At 34.5% G+C, this 21,221-nt stretch overlaps 1 protein-coding gene across 6 annotated transcripts in view; it reads left to right on the top strand.

Moving 5' to 3' along the window:
- The window catches only part of MYBL1 (MYB proto-oncogene like 1), a 57,954-nt gene extending 37,551 nt beyond the window's left edge, over positions 1-20,403 (top strand). For 2 of the 6 annotated variants that reach the window (XM_072604729.1, XM_072604728.1), the window contains exons 9-16: positions 2,700-2,930; positions 10,865-11,233; positions 11,974-12,116; positions 12,616-12,730; positions 14,550-14,666; positions 14,757-14,864; positions 18,154-18,333; positions 19,628-19,855. In XM_072604729.1, coding sequence (XP_072460830.1) covers positions 2,700-2,930; positions 10,865-11,233; positions 11,974-12,116; positions 12,616-12,730; positions 14,550-14,666; positions 14,757-14,864; positions 18,154-18,333; positions 19,628-19,756 — 1,392 coding nt within the window. In that variant the 3' untranslated portion in view covers positions 19,757-19,855. Of the gene's footprint in view, positions 1-2,696; positions 2,931-10,864; positions 11,234-11,973; positions 12,117-12,615; positions 12,731-14,549; positions 14,667-14,756; positions 14,865-18,153; positions 18,334-19,627 lie in introns of all 6 variants that reach the window. The other 4 variants (XM_072604727.1, XM_072604726.1, XM_072604731.1 and 1 more) reach the window with 3 other exon arrangements.
- Positions 20,404-21,221: the final 818 nt, after the last annotated feature.

Genomic DNA, 21,221 nt, shown 5'->3' with positions numbered 1-21,221 from the left:
TCAGGGCCTTCTCTGCAATTATAGTGGTAGATAATTGCCCTGGAATGCTCATAGATGAAGTGACTTCCCAGGGTGACAGCTGGTGTGAGGCAGAGCAAGACTGAACTGGATCTTCCTGCCTCTAAAGTGGACTTTCTCCCCAGTCCATGATGCTGCATCTGTAGATGAATGAAACAGCTTTAAATGTGATTATGTTTAAATCATCCACAAATTTTTAACTTATTGAGGAAAAAAGCTGCATATTTGACTTGACATTAGTTTTATTCAAATGATCCTGACATTTTTAATAATAATTTTCACTTTAAAATGTAGTTTTAACAAGGTCAGTAAAAACAGACAAAAAAAACCCCATTTTGTATCAAGAAAATATTACAGGATTTATCTTTTTAGTACTTGATATATAAAATCCACTCTTGTTATTTAATTGGTTTAAGAACATTTGGATAGAGATTTCCTTGAAAAAAAATCACTTCATAGAAGAGGGTAGATTGACTCTGTATTCTTCAAAGATATTTCTTTATAGGATTAATTCATAGAATAATTCTTATCTCTTATCATCCTATCATTCAAGTAATTTTTTATTAAAATTCAGTTGTGTAAAGTAAAGATCAGGAGAAGAATTTATTAGGGAAAAAAAGCAAGGATAGTAATCATGATCTCAGACAAAGATAAAGCTAAAATAGATTTAATCAAAAGAAGAGTAGGGAAACTACACTATATGTTAGCCATATTAATCAATATTATTTTAGACCATTTAAAGTAACTAGACAGTATGAGGTTGGAATATTGCTGTAGTACAGGAAATGATGAGTTGGTGGACTCAGAAAATTAGGGAAAAACTTGGACTTATGAAGGAAGATGTCATCCACGCTCAGAGAAAGGACAAACAAGTAGAGTACAGTCTTGCATAGATGCATATGAATGTATAGGTCTGTATATGAGTATGACTATAGATATCTTAATTTATGTATGTGTATATATGTATGTATATGTCTTTGTGTTTATGTTGTGTGTGTGTATGTTGTGTATACACATATATATAAATATATCTGTGCTTAATTGTAGCCTTCTTGGGAGACAGGGGGAGGGGCAGAGGAGAGGGGAAAAAAGAACAAAGTAAAAAGTGCACAGCACAGAACAAAAGGAAACTTACATGGAAGCAAAGAAAAGATGGATAGCTCTGAACACAATGCATAGTATTTGAGGCTTTCTTGAAATGAACATTTAATACTATAAATTTTGAATCCTCTTGCCTTCTGCTGTACACATGGCAATCCTTTTTTCTTATTTTATATTTAAATTTATAATGTTTCTTTTTCTGTTCTTATTGTGTATTTGTTTTAGTATTTAAATTTAAAATAAAACAACAAAAAATATGCTAAAAAATTCAGTTGTGAAATGTCTTGAATTCAATTCATTCCATTGAAATTGAATTTTGTTATGCTACATGTAGAATTAATAGACATGTTAGGCTATACTTTGCCATTTCACATAATTATCCTGCACATTTTTAGAATAAAAAAAATTAGATTATAACTATACATTGCTTTCTGTGTTTAGCAAATTTTATTTTCTATTATGTTTACATTACTTTTTCTGATTATTTAACCCCTTTATTGATATTATTAGTATCACTAATTTCAACTACTAAAAATTCAACCTGTTTGGTTTCTAAGAAAGGTTTTTTAACCCTCCAAGCATTTATTTACCTATCTTATCTCTACAAAGTGAAATAGCTAGTTAAAAAGAGAAAGAGACAATTGGGAGAACATAATCTATTTAGGTTGGTAGCAGTCTTAAGACATGGTGGCTATCTGTGTTTCTCATGGAATGAGCAGTTATGAAGAATTTAACCAGTGGAAGTATTAAGGGGAAACTGTATAAATTAGAGAAGTGAATATTGAAGTTATCCCAGATGCCAGTTATAGATTGCCTTGAAACTCCTTGGTTGTGTTAAATTTTATATAAGGACAAGTATATAAGGAAGGTGCTATGCATTTGAGTGTTTGAATATTTTTGTAATGTCTGTGAAAAAATTGGTAACATTTTTCCTACCTTATTCATTACCATTTTAGATGAAAATTATTAAAAATGCTTTGAAATGCAACTTTCTTCATGAGATTGATCGTATAAGGCAGTACGCTTTAAGACAGTTCTTAAATTAATTGGTGATTGAATTAGTTTCATTTTTGATGTTTAAGAGAACTATCATTGAATCTTTCTGAAGTCCTGCAATTTCTTTTGGCAAATCTTATTGAAAGTCCATTAAAAATTTTGAAACGTGGATCTACTTATATAGCATAAAGCAGGCCATTAAAATTATTTTTCATCAACTTTGCCTTCTAAGTAACTTTCTAGATTGTATAGTAATTGGGGAAAATAGGGAATTCTACATTCTGTATGCTATTAAGGTCCACCTTGATAACAGTATATTTAATAGAAAGCATATTTTAAAATGTGGAATGATTTTTACAAATTTGAAAAAAATATTTCATTAAAAATAATATTTAGAGAATTGATACAGTTAATTAAAATTGTTTTCATGTTGATTTTGGAGATTAATGATATTTTCATGCAAATGATATGCCCACATGAAATCTATTTTAAGAACTTTTTGCTTTAAATCCATATGTATTTAGATAAATTTACATTTAAAATCACAGGTAATATAACATTTGTTTATTCTGTATTTTTAGCAGGCAGGAAGTTTTTCTAGCTGGTCCGGTAGTTTTCTCATGGATGATAGTATGTCTAATACTCTAAATAGCCTTGAGGAGCAAACTAGTGAATTTTACAGTATGGATGAAAACCAGAACGCTTCTGCCCAGCAGAGTTCACCCACCAAATTCCTGGCTGTGGAAGCAAATGCAGTGTTGTCATCTCTACAGACAATTCCAGAATTTGCAGAGACATTAGAACTGATTGAATCTGTAAGTCTGATCATTTTATAATTCAGTTCATTAAAAAATAAACAGGCTGGTTTTTTTGGGGGGGGTTTACTTTGCCAAGTTCTGCATTTATAATAAATCTTAAATTGTTATCACTATATATTTCTGTTTTTTCTTTAAGTCCTTTGTTTGAATGTTGGTCATTAGGGAATTGTTGTCATTTTCCATGTGGTTGCAATTTCAAAATTCGTATCAAATCTAAGAATAGAATTTTGAAATTCAAACCAAATGTAATAGATAATGAGAATCTGAAATCACACATACACACACACCCCCATTCCCTGCCCCCACCCCCACCCCCCATTGAAAGCAGCCTAGAGCCTAGGTTCTGAGAAATAGAATTAGAAAGGCCATTTGTCCAGAAACATTCAGTGATCTGCTTGAACAGGGTCATAGTGCTGGAACTTGAGTATTGTAGCCTCAGCCCATATTTCTCCCTGGGAAACTGAAGGACCTTGGGTTTATCTGGGTCTCTATTCCCTCATCTGTAAAATAAAAGGCTTGAACTGTATCTCCAAACTCTTGAGTCAGTGAAAAAGTGGTTACTTGGTTGATCTTTTCCTAGCACTTTATCATAGCAAAGCTTAATTCAAGGAACTGTGGTTTCCATTTGTGTTTCCTCTGCCAACTTTATGCTTAAGTAATTTTCATGAATTCCTTGAGCCAAAAAATAAAATCATCTCTGTACCCAAAGTGGCCATGCTCCTCTTTGAACCTAATTTAGTTGGTCCTTGTATGTCAAACAAAAACTCTATTTCTGGGCCCATATTTGAAATATAAAATATTAGCCTCAGTTAGATACTGATTAAGGACTGATTTTTATAGCTACTATGAACTTCTTTAAGTTTATTCAGTGACTGTTGATTACCAGGTCACTTCTTAAGCAGGTACTTGTGACTGGATCTTTGATGAAAATACGCCCTTTGATACGTTGGCTATATTAAGTGAAGTTTCTTCAGTGGGCATATGATAAGCAGGAATGATTATAATCACTGGCTATGATAACAGTTGCTTACATTTATACAACATTTTAAGATTTACAAAGTACTTTGCCCATGATAATCCTGTGAGCTAGGAAGAAAATAGGTATTATCTTCTTTTTTATTTATAAGGAATTAGGCTTGTATAAGGTAAAAATACTGAGTGGTAGAGTCAAGATTTGGCTTCCATTGTCCTTTCTGCTATACCACATAATTTATCTTTCTCAAATTTGAGCAAGGCTGGATATAAATTCTGCAAAAGCCATAGGACACTAATAAGTCAGTGAATCTATATATGTGAGACCCCTGAGCTAGAATATCTTCCCTGTTATATTTTTGTTTTGCTCTTGCTGTCAAAATTTTCTTGAGCTTATTCTGATGAGGATATGTTTTATATGTTCAAGAATAACCCTAGAAATTTTTTTTTTACTTATATTTGAAAGATGTGTATAATTTAAGAAAATTTTGCATTTTGTATTGGCTACTTTAAAAAATGAGAGTAAAGGTTTATTTTAGACAGGTTTATTTTGTTTGATATGAAAATCAGTTTTGAATGTTGTAGTCTAATACTGCTCTATTTTGAATTTTATAAGATGCTCTCAGGAATACATTGTATTTAATCACTCTAAGACTAAAAAAAAGGTAGTTTGTGAATTTGTTATATTTTTCTCCAGTGAACAAGAAGGTGAAAAATTTTGATGTGTAATATTGTATTCTTAGATTTTATATGTATATACTTATATAACATATATATGCATATATATCTTAATAATATTAATAACATTATATATGCATATATCTTAACACATAGTGTGTGTGCACATATATATATTTGTACACATATATATATTTGTCAATTTCATGATGGCATGTTTGCCTGGGTTCTGGGTAGTGGACAATGCTCTCATGCCTTCCAGTCATCAGTGGATTGAAATAGGGCTGTCTGCTTGCCCCCATGCTTTTTAGCATGATGTTTTCAATCATGCTGTCAAATGCTTTCAAGGAGGATGAACATGGCATCAAGGTCAACTTACTGTATTGATGGTAAGTTCTTTAGTTTGAAAAGGCTACAAGCCAAGACTAAAGTGGAGGGAGTGTTCGTGCATGATTTTCTGTTTGCAGATGATTGTGCACTCAATGCAGCCTCTGAAGCTGAGATGCAACAAAGTATGGCTCAATTCTCTTCTGCCTGTGCAAATTAGCACAGGCCTAATAATTAACACCAAGAAAACACAGGTGCTCCATCAGCCACCACCACATCATCCATGTGAAACCATTGGTTACAACAAATGGAGAAGTTTTGAATGCTGTGGAATGTAGTGTACTTTCTAGGGATGTACATATTGACAGTGAGGTTGATACATGCATTGCCAGAGGTAGCTCAGTGTTTGGGAGGCTCCAAAGAAAAGTTTGGGAGAGAAGAGGTATTAGGCTAACTACCAAACTAAAGGCCTACAGAGCAATTGTGCTGACCTTGTTGTTATATGTCTGCAAAACATGGACAGTCTACCATGTCAGGAAACTGAATCACTTCCATTTGAGCTGTCTTAGGAAGATTCTGAGGACCACCTGTCAGGATAAGGTATCAGACATTGAAGTCCTTGCTCGAGCTGAACTGCCAAGCATTCAAACTATGCTTCAGAGAGCACAACTCCAATGGGCTGGCCACGCTGTTTGAATGCAAAGGGTATGCTTGCCAAAAAAAATTTTATGGGGAACTCACATGGGGCAGGTGATCACATGGTGGCCAGAAGAAGCGATACAAGGACATTCTCAAGGTCTTTCTCAAGAACTTTGGATTTGATTGCGCAACATGGGAGCCGCTGGCACAGGACCATTCAGCATGGTGTGCCCACATCAGAAAAGGTGCTGTGCTGTATGAGCAAAACAGAATTTAAACAACACAAAAGAAATGTAGGATGCACAAATTTAGAGTATCCACTGCAAATGCTCACATGTACTATCTATGCCCAGTTTGTGGGAGAGCATTCTGATCTTGTATTGGTCTGATCAGCCACAGTCAGATATGCTGAAACTTGGCTTTATCGTGGTGATGTCATTTTAGTCCTCTTCAGGAATGAAGGACAACAACCACCATATATATGGTGGTATATACATACTTTGAAATGGCTTTATTGCTTTGTGTAATACCTTTCCATATTAAAAATTACCCAAAATACCATGTGGCATTAAATTATAATCATATTTGAGCAGTTAAAATTACTTAGAATATACATTTTAAAAAAAAAAAACAACTAGGTTACTGAATTGCGAAATGAATTGGTAGCTTAAATACTCTGACAAAATAGCTTACTCATTACTGATATACTCATTCATTGCATGATTCTGCCAGTTATTTGTTCTAAGCATTGCTTTGTAGAGTACAAAAGAACAGCATTTCAAGTTTAGGCATTTAGTCTCACCACTTATTTTGCTTTCCATTTGGAAGAATTAAAATTCTGACACAAAGCATAGATAAATTAAATTTTTTCTTACTTTCCCAAATAAGCAGCAAGATTAAAAAAAAAAGTACCCAACAATTCTTCCTACTTTACCCTCTGTAGAAAAGGACTATACCTTTTACTTGTACCACATCTGAAAGTTCAGCATTGTTTTTGCTTGAAGAAATCTGTTCCTTTTAATTCTTGAGGCAGATTTTCTTGTTCTTTGGGATCCTTGTAGAAAGGATTGTATTTGGGACATTTGACATAGCCCAGGTCCTTAAGGAGCCTGGTTAGTGCATTCCTCAGGTGCATTGGTATAGGTAGAAGAGGATTCTGGTAGTTTCTCAAGTAGACTTTGACATTGTTGTAGGCATTGTATGCTTCAATTTTGTGCCTCTGGCAAAGTAAACTACACCTTGGTCTAGAATAACCTCAAATTCTGGCCTTCCTATAAAATAAAAGACCTGGTAAGTAACCCATTGTTGGGTCAATATAGAAGGATCTGCTAGGCCTGTGTCTTCACTAGCAAATCTCACTAGCCTCCTGGCCACATGTGATAGATCCTTGCCACCTGTGGGCATGCAGGCAAGCCAGTGGAATGAAGCGTTCTTGTGTGAGCCAGATGTGGATTTACCAAGTAGAGATACAGTTATAATAGCATTCTACTACTTGGTCATACAAAATGTGGGGTCATTACAAATCTTCACATCATTTTTTGTGATTAAAACTCCTTCACTAGAATAATTTTACCAGATGCAGCTCATTTGCTTTACTCCTAGCATACCTATCACAGGGATAAGCTCGAGTATTGACAGCTTTGTCCTCTAGCTACACAGTATAGTGGGGGGAGGGAAGAGAGGGTGTCAGAACTGCTACTGCTAAAGCTTCTGCAGCTGGCATGGCTCACAGAATCTGTGGACATGCCCTGGTGAAGCATTCGGAGGCCTGAAGAACTGACTAACCACATTAAATTTCCATTCCTTTCTGAGTGTTTCTCCAAGACAGTTGCCCAGCACCAAGAATGGGAAGGAAGGGTTTTCCGTAGTGGCTGTAACTGATCACTGTCCCATACTGTACATGAAGAAGTACAGTGTTCCAAGATTTATTGAAATGATGAATTTCATCAGTAAAGAGGATGATTTTCTTCTTGCAAAAACTCTTTTTGCTTTTTGTTTTTATGACACCTCAGATATGACATCGCTATATGTGGGCCAAATGAAAACAAGAAGGCTGTATATTGTCACTTTGTTTATTTAACTTCTCTGCGGAATATATCTTGCAAAATGCTAGGCTGGATGAATCAAAAGCTGAAGTTAAGGTTTCTCAGAGTAATAAACAGTCTTGGATATGCAGATGATACTAGTCTGATGGCAGAAAGTGAAAAGAAATTAAGAATCCTCTTGATGAGGATAAATGAGAAGAGTATAAAAAAAACTAGCTTGAAGCTTAGCATAAAATCCTCAGATCTTGGCAACTGGTCCCATCACATCCTGGCAGAAAGACGGAGAAGAAATGGAAGTAGTGTTAGATTTTATATTCTTGGGATCAAAGATCACTGCAAATGGTGAATGCAATCATGAAATTAAAAGATCATTGATCCTTGGAAGGAAAGCTGTGGCAAATCTGGACAGCATACTAAAAAGCAGGGATATCACCTTGCTGACACACATCCTTATGGTCAAAGCTGTGATATTTCCATTGTCAATGAATGACTGTGGGAGCTGAATTATAAGGAAAACTGAGCACCACAGAATTGATTATTTTGAATTGCATTGCTGGAGAAGACTTTTCAGAATCCCTTGATCTTAAAGTCCCTTGAGCAAGAAGATCAATTCAGTCAGATTAGTCAAATTAGATCAAATTAGTCAAAGTTAAAGAAATTAATTCAGGCTATATTCACTAGAAGATCAAATACTGAAGCTGAATTACTTTCTCCACATAATGAAAAGATAGAACTCCTTGGAAAAGACCCTGATGTGGGGAAAGATTGAAAGCCAAAGGAAAAAGGGACAGCAGAGGATGAGATAGTGTCATGGAAACAAGGAACATGAAGTTGGACAGACTTTGGGAGATGATGGAAGATAGAAGGATCTAGCATACTATGGTCCATGGAGTCACCAAAAGTCCTATGTGACTGAACAACACGCTCCTAAAGCATTGTGAGGTGCATCTTATCGGGCAGAGGAGCCAAGATGGCAGAGTAGAAAGATGCATGTACTCTAGCTCTTCCCCCACAGCCCACAAAATACCTGTAAAAAATGACAAAGGACTCAAAAGTCAAGTAACTGACTAGGAAAATGCCCCAAAAGGGGAAAAAAATAAGACTACAGAAGATTACTTTCTTGGTGAACAGGTATTTTCTTCCATCCTTTTGGATGAGGAAGAACAATGCATACCATCAAAGGAAGACCTAAAAGTCAAGGCTTCTGCATCCAAAACTTCCAAAATAAATATGCAATGATCTCAGGCCATGGAAGAGCTCAAAAAGAATTTTGAAAATCAAGTAAGAGAGGTGGAGGAAAAATTGGGAAGAGAAATGAGAGAGATGCAAGAAAATCATGAAAAGCAAGTCAACAGCTTGCTAAAGGAGACCTAAAAAAATGCTGAAGAAAGTAACACCTTTAAAAATAGACTAACTCTATTGGCAAAAGAGGTCCAAAAAGCCAATGAGGAGAAGAATGTTTTAAAAAGCAGAATTAGCCAAATGGAAAAGGAGGTTCAAAAGCTCACTGAAGAAAATAGTTCCTTAAAAATTAGAATGAAGCAAATGAAAGCTAATGACTTTATGAGAAACCAAGAAATTACAAAACAAAACCGAAAGAATGAAAAAATAGAAGATATGTGAAATATCTCATTGGAAAAACAACTGACCTGGAAAATAGATTCAGGAAAGACAATTTAAAAATTATAGGACTACCTGAAAGCCATGATCAAAAAAAGAGCCTAGATACCATCTTTCATGAAATTATCAAGGAAAACTGCCCTGACATTCTAGAACCAGAGCACAAAATAAATATTGACAGAACCCACCAATCAGCTCCTGAAAGAGACCTGAAAAGAAAAACTCCTAGGAATATCGTAGTCAAATTCCATAGTTTCTAGGTCAAGGAGAAAATATTGCAGACAGCTAGAAAGAAGCAATATGAGTGTTATAGAAATACAATCAGGACAACACAAGGTCTAGCAGCTTCTACATTAAGGGATTGAAGGTCTTGGATTATGATATTCCAGAAGTCAAAGGAACTAGGATTAAAACCAAGAATCACCTACCCAGCAAAACTGAGTATAATACTTCAGGGGGAAAAATAGTCATTCAATGAAATAGAGGACTTTCAAGCATTCTTGATGAAAAGACCAGAGCTGAATAGAAAATTCGACTTTCAAACACAAGAATCAAGAGAAGCATGAAAAGGTGAACGGAAAAAGAAATCATAAGGGACTTACTAAAGTTGAACTGTCTACCTTCTTACATGGGAAGATAATATTTGTAACTCTTGAGACTTTCCTCAGTATTTGTGTAGTTGGAGGGATTGTATACATATGTGCATGGCACAGGGTGAGTTGAGTAGGAAAGAATGATATCTAAATAAATAAAATTAAGGTGTGAGAGAGGAATATATTGGGAGGAGAAAGGGAGAAATGAAATGGAGCAAATTATCTCTCATAGAAGAGGCAAGAAAAAGCTTTTTCAATGGAGGGGAGAAGCAGGAAGATGGGAGAAAAAGTGAAGCTTACCCCCATCACATTTGACTTAAGGAAGGAATAACATGCACACTCAATTTGGTATGAAAATCTATCTTACACTACAGGAAAGTAGGGGAGAAGGGGATAAGTGGGGTGGGGAGATGATGGAAGGGAGGGCAAATGGGAGGAGGGAGCAATGAGAAGTAAACACTTTTGGGGAAAGACAAGGTCAAAAGAGAGAACAGAATAAATGGAGGGAAATATAGTTAGTCTTTCACAACATGACTATTATCCAAATTGCACATATATAGCCTGTGTTGAATTGCTTGCCTTCCCAGTGGGGATGGGTGGGGAGAGAAGAAGGGAGAGAAGTTGGAACTCAAAGTTTAAGGCATAAATGTTGAGAATTGTTAATTGCATGCAACTGGGAAATAAGGAATACAAGTAATGGGGTATAGAAATATATCTTGCACTACAAGAGAGAAGATGGGGATAAGAAAAGGGAGGGGTGTGATAGAAGGGAGGGCATATTGGGGGAAGGGGTAATCAGAATACATGGTGTCTTGGGGTGGGGGGAGGGGAGAGATGGGAAGAAAATTTGGAACTCAAAATTTTGTGGAAATGAATGTTGAAAACTAAAAATAAATAAGCATTAAAAAGTAAAATAAAAAAATCCAACTAAAGTCAATTGCTAATGATAAAAATGAGTGGTTTTATTATTAACCCTCTTGGAATAGTCAACTGGTGTTCAAGATTATTTCTAAATGTCCTATCAAATTTACTTTAATGATAACTTACTGTTTTGCAGGATCCTGTAGCTTGGAGTGATGTTACCAGTTTTGACCTTTCTGATGCTGCTGCTTCTCCTGTTAAACCCACCCCAGTTAAATTGATGAGAATTCAGCACAGTGAAGGAGCCATGGAATGTCAGTTTAATGTCAGTCTTGTACTGGAAGGGAAAAAAAACAATTTCAGTAGTGGAGAGAGTGATACTGCTCCTTCAGTATCCCCAAATGTGGCTAAGTTCAGCACTCCACCTACTATCTTAAGAAAGAAGAGAAGAATTCGAGTTGGTCAGTCACCAATTGGTGAACTCAATGATGGCTCATTTAATGACACTGTCAACATTGCACTAAAACATACACCAGTGAAAACACTACCATTTTCTCCTTCACAGGTATAACCTTTTTGTATGTTATTTATTTAAATAATAATTTAAAAGTCCTTAGTAGTGGTTGATTACTCTAAAAATTGATATAATAATCCATGGACATGGATTTTAAAATATATATTTAAAGTTCTTGTACAGTGGGGGCCAAGTTTCTAATCTGCTTTGAATTGAGAAACTATGGAGCCATGTGTTAGAATTTTTAAAAATAAGAGTAGCCTGAAACACCTATGAGTAAAGTGCATTAATTTTGTGACATCTTTCTAAAGTATATGTAATATTATTGTTTCAGAAGAAACTTTAGATAGCAAATGCAGAGGTGTTATTACTCTTAAGCATTTTAAGAGGAAGAAGAAAGTAATTTTAAAATTATACATATTTGACATATTTAAATACTTCATTGGATCTGTGACCTCATTAATACGACCACTCCTGTCAGTGTTACAGATTGTAACCCATCCACATATTCTCAATACTTGTCCATGCCCTACTTTAAATGTTCCACAAAGGTAAAGGGAAAAACATTTATTATGCACTTATCTATGTGCCAGACAATGTGCTAAGCTAAAGTCTACCCAAAGTTCTGAAGGCCTGTATTTAGACCCTTTTACATTATGTGAAGATCTGTATAGCACTCAGATGCCACACTAACATTTAACTAATGTTGATTAGTGTTAACAGCCCCTTTAACATTAGTATAGGGATTTTATCTTTAAATTGTGCCTCCACCTTTTTTTTTTTTTTTTAAGTTTTTCAATACATGCCCTGGAAATGAACAACTTAATATTGAAAATCCTGCATTTACATCAACCCCAATCTGTGGCCAAAAAGTACTTATCACAACTCCTCTTCACAAGGAAACTACACCCAAAGATCAAAAGGAAAATGCAGGGTAAGTGAATATCAAGTGTCTATCTAGTGTTCAGAGAAAGTGGCATTGACTTGTAAAGTTATGTATTTATTTATATTTTTATATTATATATTATTTATAAAGTTATTCCAGTTATTCACTGAAATAGCTCTGTAATTTATTTGTTCAGCATTTGTGTAATCCCATAAAGCCATCATATTTAGGAATTCAAAAAGCAACTATCCCCTTTTGTCCTGTATGCAAGATGAATAACTTTTTTAAAATAACAACAACTGGAGGCTAGGTGACTTGAGTACTTGTTAGGGAAACAGACAAGATTCATTATTTAAGTAAAAAGTGGACTTAGAGGACCTCTTTTGTTGTTCCAGCTTTGTAGTTCTATAATTCTAACAGCTCCTCCCCATCGTATTCCCAGTCTTTGTAGTCAATAAAGTTTTTGTTAAAAAATGAAAAGTTAAATAAAATGAGAGTATGCATATTAAAAAATTTAACATGAGTTTGACTCATATCTGTTTGACAGGTTTAGAACTCCTACAATTAGAAGATCTATACTGGGTACCACACCAAGAACACCAACTCCTTTTAAGAATGCTCTTGCTGCTCAGGAGAAAAAATATGGACCTTTAAAAATTGTGGTAGGTATATATTTTTTCTCAATCCAGGTTGAATAAATGGGCATTTTTATATATTGGTATATATAAATTCTTAGTATAAGAATGAATTATGATGGCTCAATAGGAAAAATCTTAGAAGTAGTTACCAACCATAAAATATGAGATATTAGTATGGTGAATTTTCAGTTTGATTGAGTGAACTCACTAAATCTGGGAAGTAAAGAGCCACTGAAAAAGTTTATAGAGAAAAAATTTCTTTTCATAGACATCCACACTGTGTAATTTCATCACTTTTTCGGAACGTAAAATATTCTTTCTTTAGCATCGTTGGCAACATTTTTGTCCAAGTTTAAAAAATTTTTTTTTGATGTGCTTGAAGTCATTATATTTATTAATACTCACTTGTAAAAATAATTTTTTAAAGGTTTTAGATCATGGACAGAAACTTGATAATGATTGATATTAGGTAATTAAATATCCCTGAATCAGATTAAATAGGGAAGAGGGTAACTTGATTTGAAGTATTGATTTCCAGATTATTGCCTAAAATTATTCAATTGACATCATAGAAGTTTGGTTATGAATTATACTGAAAACTAGAAATACTTATGACTAGAATATAGTAGTAATTTTATTATGCAATTTTATGGGAAGAATTGAATTAAACCAAATTTTCTTTGAATGATGGTAAGTAATGCCTGTGGTCTTCAATTGTACCTTTAAAAAAAAGACAGATTTGCTAATATGACTCCTATATGCCCCCTCCTCCAAGTAAGAGCAACTTTAAATTTCATTTTAATTTCCAAAGAGAGTTTTTGCAAATGTCTTGGAGTTATATTTCATTTGTAAATCTTACTCTCTTAACTTAATCTGCTGGAAATATTGATTACTTGAGATGTCAGTTGAGTGGTATTTAACCAAAGTAGTACTTACATAGAACAGTTATTAAATTTGTCATTTTATTAAGAGACTGAGGAAATTTTCTATTCCTGGTGGCTAGTTGGTAGTTACAACTGATATTATAATTAGTATCTTTGCTAAAGAGAAACAGTATAATATAATACATATATTAGCTGAGTAACCTTGGGCAAGCCACTTGACTTAGTTTAGTTTTTTAGTTTAATATTAGAGGCAACTTGCTAAGATTCTTGAGTTCCAGAGAAGATTTGGCTTTACCTGAAGGGTTTCTTTATCTTGGAGTTTGCTCTACCACTTAAATCATAGCTCCAGTATAAAGGTCTCTAATCTTCACTAAATGTCAGGAACGGTTGTCAGCTTGTTGTCTGATAGAGAGCTGAAAGAAATGGTTCCTTAAAGTAAATACAACTTTTATTTAAAAATGTGCCTTTGTATGAAAAATTTGTTTTGAATTTGCTTGAAAAGATAAAATTTTCCAGTGACTTTTACTTCCCAGATTCAGCCTAAAAATCAGATTGATGAATAAAGTTATGGTATTTACACTATTAAAATTTTGAATTTTCCTATTTTTCTCCTTCTTTGTTTATTTACTTTTTGGCCCAATTTGTATTGCATTTCCCATTTCTAAAATATCCCCATAGTTTCCCTTAAAAATATATCTGGAAAATGTGATTGAATTAAGAAATAATGGGATAATGTTCTCACAAAGTCGATTTTATTAACTCGGGACTCATAATGTGCTGTTATATTTTTTTGCCATAAAATGCAGTACTTTAGCATACATTTTCTACAACTTAAAAAATTTCTAGGGATTGGCAAGAAAATTGTACAAGTAGTGGGAAAGTATAAAAGGTGGGCTTGTTGTATATGAAGAAAAGGATGACTTTAACAGAAGGAACACTTTTTTATCCTTTAAATGCAGTCACAGCCACTTGCCTTCTTGGAGGAAGATATTCGTGAGGTTTTAAAAGAAGAAACTGGAACAGACATATTCCTCAAAGAGGAAGATGACTCTGCTTATAAAAGCTGCAAACAAGAGGTAAACTTGAAATATTGTAGTATAGTACTTGTTAAATCAATATCCATTTTGTTCTGTAATAATTCTTCCCTTATAAATTGTTCATTCCAGCATGTTTCTTCTGTGAAGAAAGTCAGAAAGTCATTAGTTTTAGATAATTGGGAAAAAGAAGAACCAGGTACTCAGCTTTTAACGGAAGACAGCATTTCAGATATGCAGGTTGGTGAATAACTTTTTAAAATATAAAACTGAAACTTACAAGAATTTTAGTTTTCATCAAATTTTGTCAATTTTTGTTGGGTGTCGGGTTCTAATTTCCTTAAGTAGCCTGAACTAGAAATACATTTGGAAATTCATGGTGGATGAGTATTCTTCAATATGGAACTCTTTTAACTAATTTTTAAAAGAATCATCAACATGCCTTTAGTTTTATGTGTATTTGAGATACTTGAAGCTTTTTACTAACTGGAATAAAAACCGCTAAACCTCACCAGAGCTTTTAATTGCTTATCTCCAGAATATTAGTTGGTCTTGGGTGATCTACCATTGTACAAATGATACTTTTCAGAACTTAGGGAAGATAGCATTTACTTACAGAATATTTGTCAAACTTTAGGAAAGATTTAGCTTCAGCTCTTGAGTCTAAAGACAAAAAAGGAACCATTTTAAACGAAAGAAGTTAACTCTTTCCAACCTTGCCTTATGTGTCACTAATTGTTACCTAAGGAATTACTCATATCTTCAGTACTACTTACTGTAGGAGGTTAATTCATTCTCTCCACTTCTGAGTAGCTACAAATTGCCGTAGGATATTTGCATTTCTTTTGGAGTCCCCTCCCCCCCTTTAGTGTCACTATCTATGGAGAAAAGTGCTTTTTAAGAAATTAGTTTCACAAAGACAAGTCTGAAGGTATGCTTTTGTAGGCTTTGAGATAGGGAGAACTTGTTACTGTGTAGTCAAGGAGTGAAAAGAAAATAATTTGAGAGGGTTTTTTTGTGTTTTTGCCCCTTTCTCAAGTCTTTACTCCATTTCTCCAAGTGCTGTAATACTACTATATTTTTAGATTGCAGAAAGATGAGGTATTTGATGCAGCCATTCATTATCAGACTAATGCCATAAATGCTTTTGTCACTTTTTTCCATCTTTCTTTGATACTACCTACTTTACCAAAATGCTTCTAGATGCCCTGATGCAGAGGGTTTGGGAATACTGTTACATTTTCTCTATAGGAGATGTCTTGTACTGTCACCTCAAACACCTGGTCTGACCCTCCCTTTCCTTGCAGTTGTAGCACCAATGCCATATCCACAGCAGCTGCCATGGATATGCAGCTGTATTTCCAGGGTAAATTCACAAAATATAGAGTCTCTTCTTCAAAGACTAAACCAAAATATTTATTCAGATACAAGAAAGCCAATTTCACCATGGTAATAGCAAAGTTTGTACACATTACCAGTAGAGGGAGGACCGCCATCCCCAAGTCTTTCCTCCATCAGGCCTCCCCACAAACAATCTCCCTTAGGCAAAATGCCCCTTTCTCACTCAGGCTAGGTGCTCTGCTCTGCCTCTCTCTCAGCTGCACCCTTCCTGCTCTACCTGTTCAGCAAGCTCCTTCCACCATCAGCTCCATGTAACTCAGGCTATAGGCTGGGCCAGAGCTCACAACAGGTCACATGGGCCTATTAAGGGGCAGGAAGATCTTCAAATTCCCTTAACATTACAGCAGTGTACCCTTAACCAAAAATAAGGAAGCTTTGTTGATCTTCTTCCATGGATTTGTGATCTCACTGGTGTGGTTACTGTCCTCAATAATGCAGATTGTAAGCCATACATACCTGCCCATCATTTGCAATTCTTATCTATGTTCTCCCATAAATCTGCCATAGGGATCCACCCAGTGTACTAATGAGGTTTTTCTTTAATTCTTTTGTATTGTATGGATATCCGTGAATCTGTTCATGGTTTTTCCCTTAATATTACCCCAAAACTCTGCATTCCATCCTAAAATCCCTTCTGTAATACACAAGGTGACCTAGAATGTTATTGACCATTTCTACTGGTAGAGAGTTCTACTTTACAAGTCAAACCATTCTGTTGCAGAATTGCTCCTCTCTCTCTCAGAAAGCTTTTCCTTATGTGGAAATGACTCCCAGTAACTTCTCCTCATTAGTTCTGGTTCTGCCCTCTGACACAAACAGAACAAATTATTTTTTCCATGCCAAAACTCTTCAAAAATTCTAAAGACTGCTTGGTCTGGTCTTCTTCACTTAAACAGTCTTAGTTTTCTCAACTCTTTCTTGTGTTTCATGGTTTCCAGGCCTCTTATTAAAAGAGTCAGCATTATGTAGAGGAAAAAACACTAGACTTGGGAATAAAGGGAGAACTGAGCTCAACTCCTTCCTCTGCCACTAATTGTGTAATCAAGGGCAAATCACTTAACCTCTCTGAGTTACAAGTTTTTTCACTTGTAATATTGGGATATTAATGCCTGTAGTACTTACTTCATGAGATTTTTATGAGTGTCAGATGAGATGATTGCATATTGATTGCAAGCTTTAAAGTGTGACATAAATGTCATCTGCTATTATTTTGACTTTCCTTATCTGTAGGGTTACATTATTCAATTGGTCAATGTCCCTCTTAAAATATGATATCCACAATATAATACTCCATATGTAGTCTGACCACAGGGACTATTATATTCCTTGAGTTCTTAATTTAAATGTTGTGCTAATACATATGCAACCTGGGATTATGTTAGTTTTTTGAGAAGTCAGAGCTGACTTTTACATTGCCCAGGCCTTTTTCATTTGAGCTACTGTTAAGTCATATTTTTCTGATTCTTTTTGCAATATTTTTCTGATTTAAAATGAAACCAAAATGGAAGATTATACCTTTGTCCATTGTATAGTCATCTTGTTGCTTTGTTGTTCTAGCTTAGAGAAATGTTTTAAAATTTTGATTCTGTCATCTGGCACATCAGCTGTGTCTCTTTCCTAACTTTGCATCATTCTTAAACTTGATAAACATAGTATTAGGTAATTTGGAATGATTAACTTTATGGCAAGAATAAGGAGTTTTTGCTGTATTGTTAAGTGCTGGGGGTTTTATTGGGTTTTTTTTTAGGCCAAATATGTAGGAAAAAATACTTATGGCTGCCTTGCTTTTGAGTCATATATACAGTATAGATGATTAACTTTTTTCTTTTTTTTTAAGGGCATTACTGCTTATATTTGTGTATTTTTTGGTGACACTTTTCATGGTTAGAGTAAAATGCTGCTAGAATGACAGTTCTCAAAAGCTATTAAGTTTCAGTGCTTTTCTCATCTCCATCTCTGAAACCTTTGTTTAATTCTTGTGAATTACTCATCTTTAATATCATAGACAAAGCTTTCTTGGGAAAGGAGTAAAGCTAATTCAAGCTCAAATTTTTATATTTTATTCCCCTTTAAAATTTTAATTAGTTGTAGGTATTTTATTTTCATTTCTCCTTTTTCCCCCTTTTAGTCAGAAAATATCTTTACAACATCTTTATTAATGATACCATTATTGGAAATACATGACAACAGGTGCAACCTGACACCAGAAAAACAAGATATAAATTCAGCCAACAAAACATACACACTTACTAAAAAGAAACCAAATCCTAGCACTTCCAAAGGTGTCAAATTGGAAAAGTCTCTTCAGGTATGGATTTATAAAATTTTTTTAGTGATTTAAAAAATATTCAGTTATCAACTTGGTGCTACTGGTCATGAATTCTTTTCTTTCTAGAAAGCAGCCAATGTAACGATTGCTAAAGAATGCATTGACTGCTATATTACAGTTCAGTTTAAATCTGGATTTCAAAAAGAGAATCTGTCATTTACAAATCTGTATATGTAGGTTAAACAATTTGAGATGTAACAAAGACTCTACACTGTTGGTTTTCAAGCTTCTTTGACTGATGGTACACTAAATTCATGCCTGTATTTTTGGCACCCATCCTTCTATAACAAATGCCACCCTGAAAGGATGTGTGGTTGGGGGCTGTCCCAGCAACCCCGTTGCTACACATGATTGTTCTACTTGAGCAGTGATTGACTGTGAGCTTCTGGCATGCAGGTCGCACAACAAAACCCCTTTCCCAGCTGCAATGCAACCACAGTACAGCTGCAGATTTAGGCCAGAGTCCTTTAGGTACAACACACATTGGGAAATGTGGGAGGGCCCTGAAGAGAGAAGTTTCTCTTCATGCCTGAGAGAGTACAGAAATAGCATCCTTCTGAATACTTAAACATTCCATAGAGATGACATTTGCAATCTATTCGATCCTGTCACCATGCCCAGGAGTTGCTCTGGGTCATAATATTAGTTGCACTTATTTTTGAAGCATTTGGGAGGATTTCGTTGTTGGTAGTGGTAATGTGGAAATAGCCATTTGAAATATAAATTTGGCTATTCAGTACATAAAAGTCTGGATATGTAAAACAGATTAAGAGGCTTCATAAAAGGATTCACACACAGCTATTTTAAATAGCAAGCTCTCAGTGAGTTTTACATTTTTCAGTACAAAAATATAATTTGTCCATATTTTTTCAGGGATACCTCTTGCATAAATTCATAGTAGTATGATAGCCTTTGTTCTAATAAGTAAAATATGAACTTCGTGCCATTCTTTATGAATTGTTATGCAAGAAATCCATTATATTTTAAAGAAATTTCTCAACATCACATTCTCTGTTTACTCATCCTGCTCTTACAAACTTCTACACAATAAAGCCAGGAAAGGGATTGGTGAAGCTTCATTTTCACACTGAAGCTCTCAGCTACTCAGGAAAATGTCCTTAAACTGGTACCCTGAAACTTCCCTTCCCCAGGGGAGGTATGAATTTGACTGACCTTGAGAGAGTTCATTTTTAAGCCTAAAATTCTGAATTGGTACAGATACATTTATTGTGGCAACTTTTTAACTTTATTGTCATGTATTTTCCCTTTGTAGTCCAATTGTGAGTGGGAGGCAGTGGTTTATGGAAAGACTGAAGATCAACTTATAATGACTGAACAAGCAAGAAGATACCTGAGCACTTACACGGCAGCAAGCAGCACTTCCAGGGCACTAATACTGTAATTGTCATGATAGCTGAGGAAAGTGTGCCACTCCTTTACTATGTATTCTGCACTAAATTAGGCTGCAGTGAAATTTGTCTATGAACAGTTTTTAAACATTTTTAAGATGGCCTTAATAATTTTCACATCTTTTTAATAACTATCAAGCAGGCTAAAAGCTAAACTGTTTTAGTAAGGGATTATCAGAGCAATCTTGTAGTGTTTTAAAGGATTTTAAAAAATTGTTTTTAAAAAACAGTAAGAAAAGCAGCATTAGAACATGCATAAGTATTTTAATAGCAATTTTTTCACATTTCATTTCCATAAAATGTTGCCTACTATCTTGATGCTCTCTTGATGCTGCAGTTTTGTTGTAGAGTAGGTTATAAGTACTTGATGATTTCTGAAACCACATGGCCTGTGTGTGGGAGAACATGCACAGGTTGATGAAAGTGCTTTAGCCTATGTGTTTATTTGCTTGTGTAGCACTCTGTACTACTATGTATAAAGAAACACAGTGGAAAGAAATGTAAAAGAAGGGTAGAAAGTTGCACTACTAGTTTTTTGTATTCTTCAAAAACAGTGAAATTAACTACAGTGTTAAATATATTTATTTGAAAATGGTACTAGAAATAAGATGGGTTGAATAAAGGGTTTTTTCATTTTTAGTACAGAGTCAGTATTTTCTTCATAAATCTCAGAAGAGCTGAGAGCTTTGTTGAATGTATTGTACAGTGTGTAGGGGCAGGAAAACTTTGTAAATTGGAAAGGAGTCTGTTTTTATAATTTATTTTCATTTTAAAGCTTAAATGTAGATATTTATATGTATACAGGGTGTCTAGAAGCCAGTGTTGTTTCCTGTTTTAACAACTGTATTAAGGACAAGTTTGGACCTTGAAATATGAAACAGCAATAACTTATAGGCTGCAGAGAATACAAATTCTATGCTGTATGTCACATCTACCTAAATATTGCACTATGCCCTTTAAATCATGTTGGTTATAAAATAGTTATTACAAAATTTTTACTAAATTATAATTTAACTTTTTTTATTATATCTGAGGGTCATGTAAATTAGCATCATAATTTGTACATGTGTTTTAAAATTGAGCATTTTATTTTGTTAAAACACACAACATAGCACCATGGTCCCTAACCAAGTCTTACCTGCACTTAGAAGTTTATTATATTTACTTAGCATTTCAGAAATAGAGCAAATATTATTCTCTTATTTATACAGAAAAAACTTTTGTCCTTTTATATAAAACTTTGGTGTTTTCTCTACAGGTTACAACAGTTGCTTCGGTTGCCTGTTTTAGGTATTTGCACTTATTTTTTCTTTTTGAAGGAATGTCTTGGTTTGCTTTTGTTGTAGAGATTTTATGTAGTTAATTCCTTGCAGAGTATAATGGTATGCTGTCAATCTACACTGACAGGTAAATAGAACTGTACACTGTAGTTTTAGTTATTTATAATTAACACACTCT

The sequence above is a fragment of the Notamacropus eugenii genome, chromosome 4 (assembly GCF_028372415.1).
Source record: "Notamacropus eugenii isolate mMacEug1 chromosome 4, mMacEug1.pri_v2, whole genome shotgun sequence".
NCBI lineage: Eukaryota > Metazoa > Chordata > Mammalia > Diprotodontia > Macropodidae > Notamacropus > Notamacropus eugenii.
The sequence above is the reverse complement of the archived record's forward strand: the minus strand, read 5'-3'. Positions and strand labels throughout refer to the sequence as shown.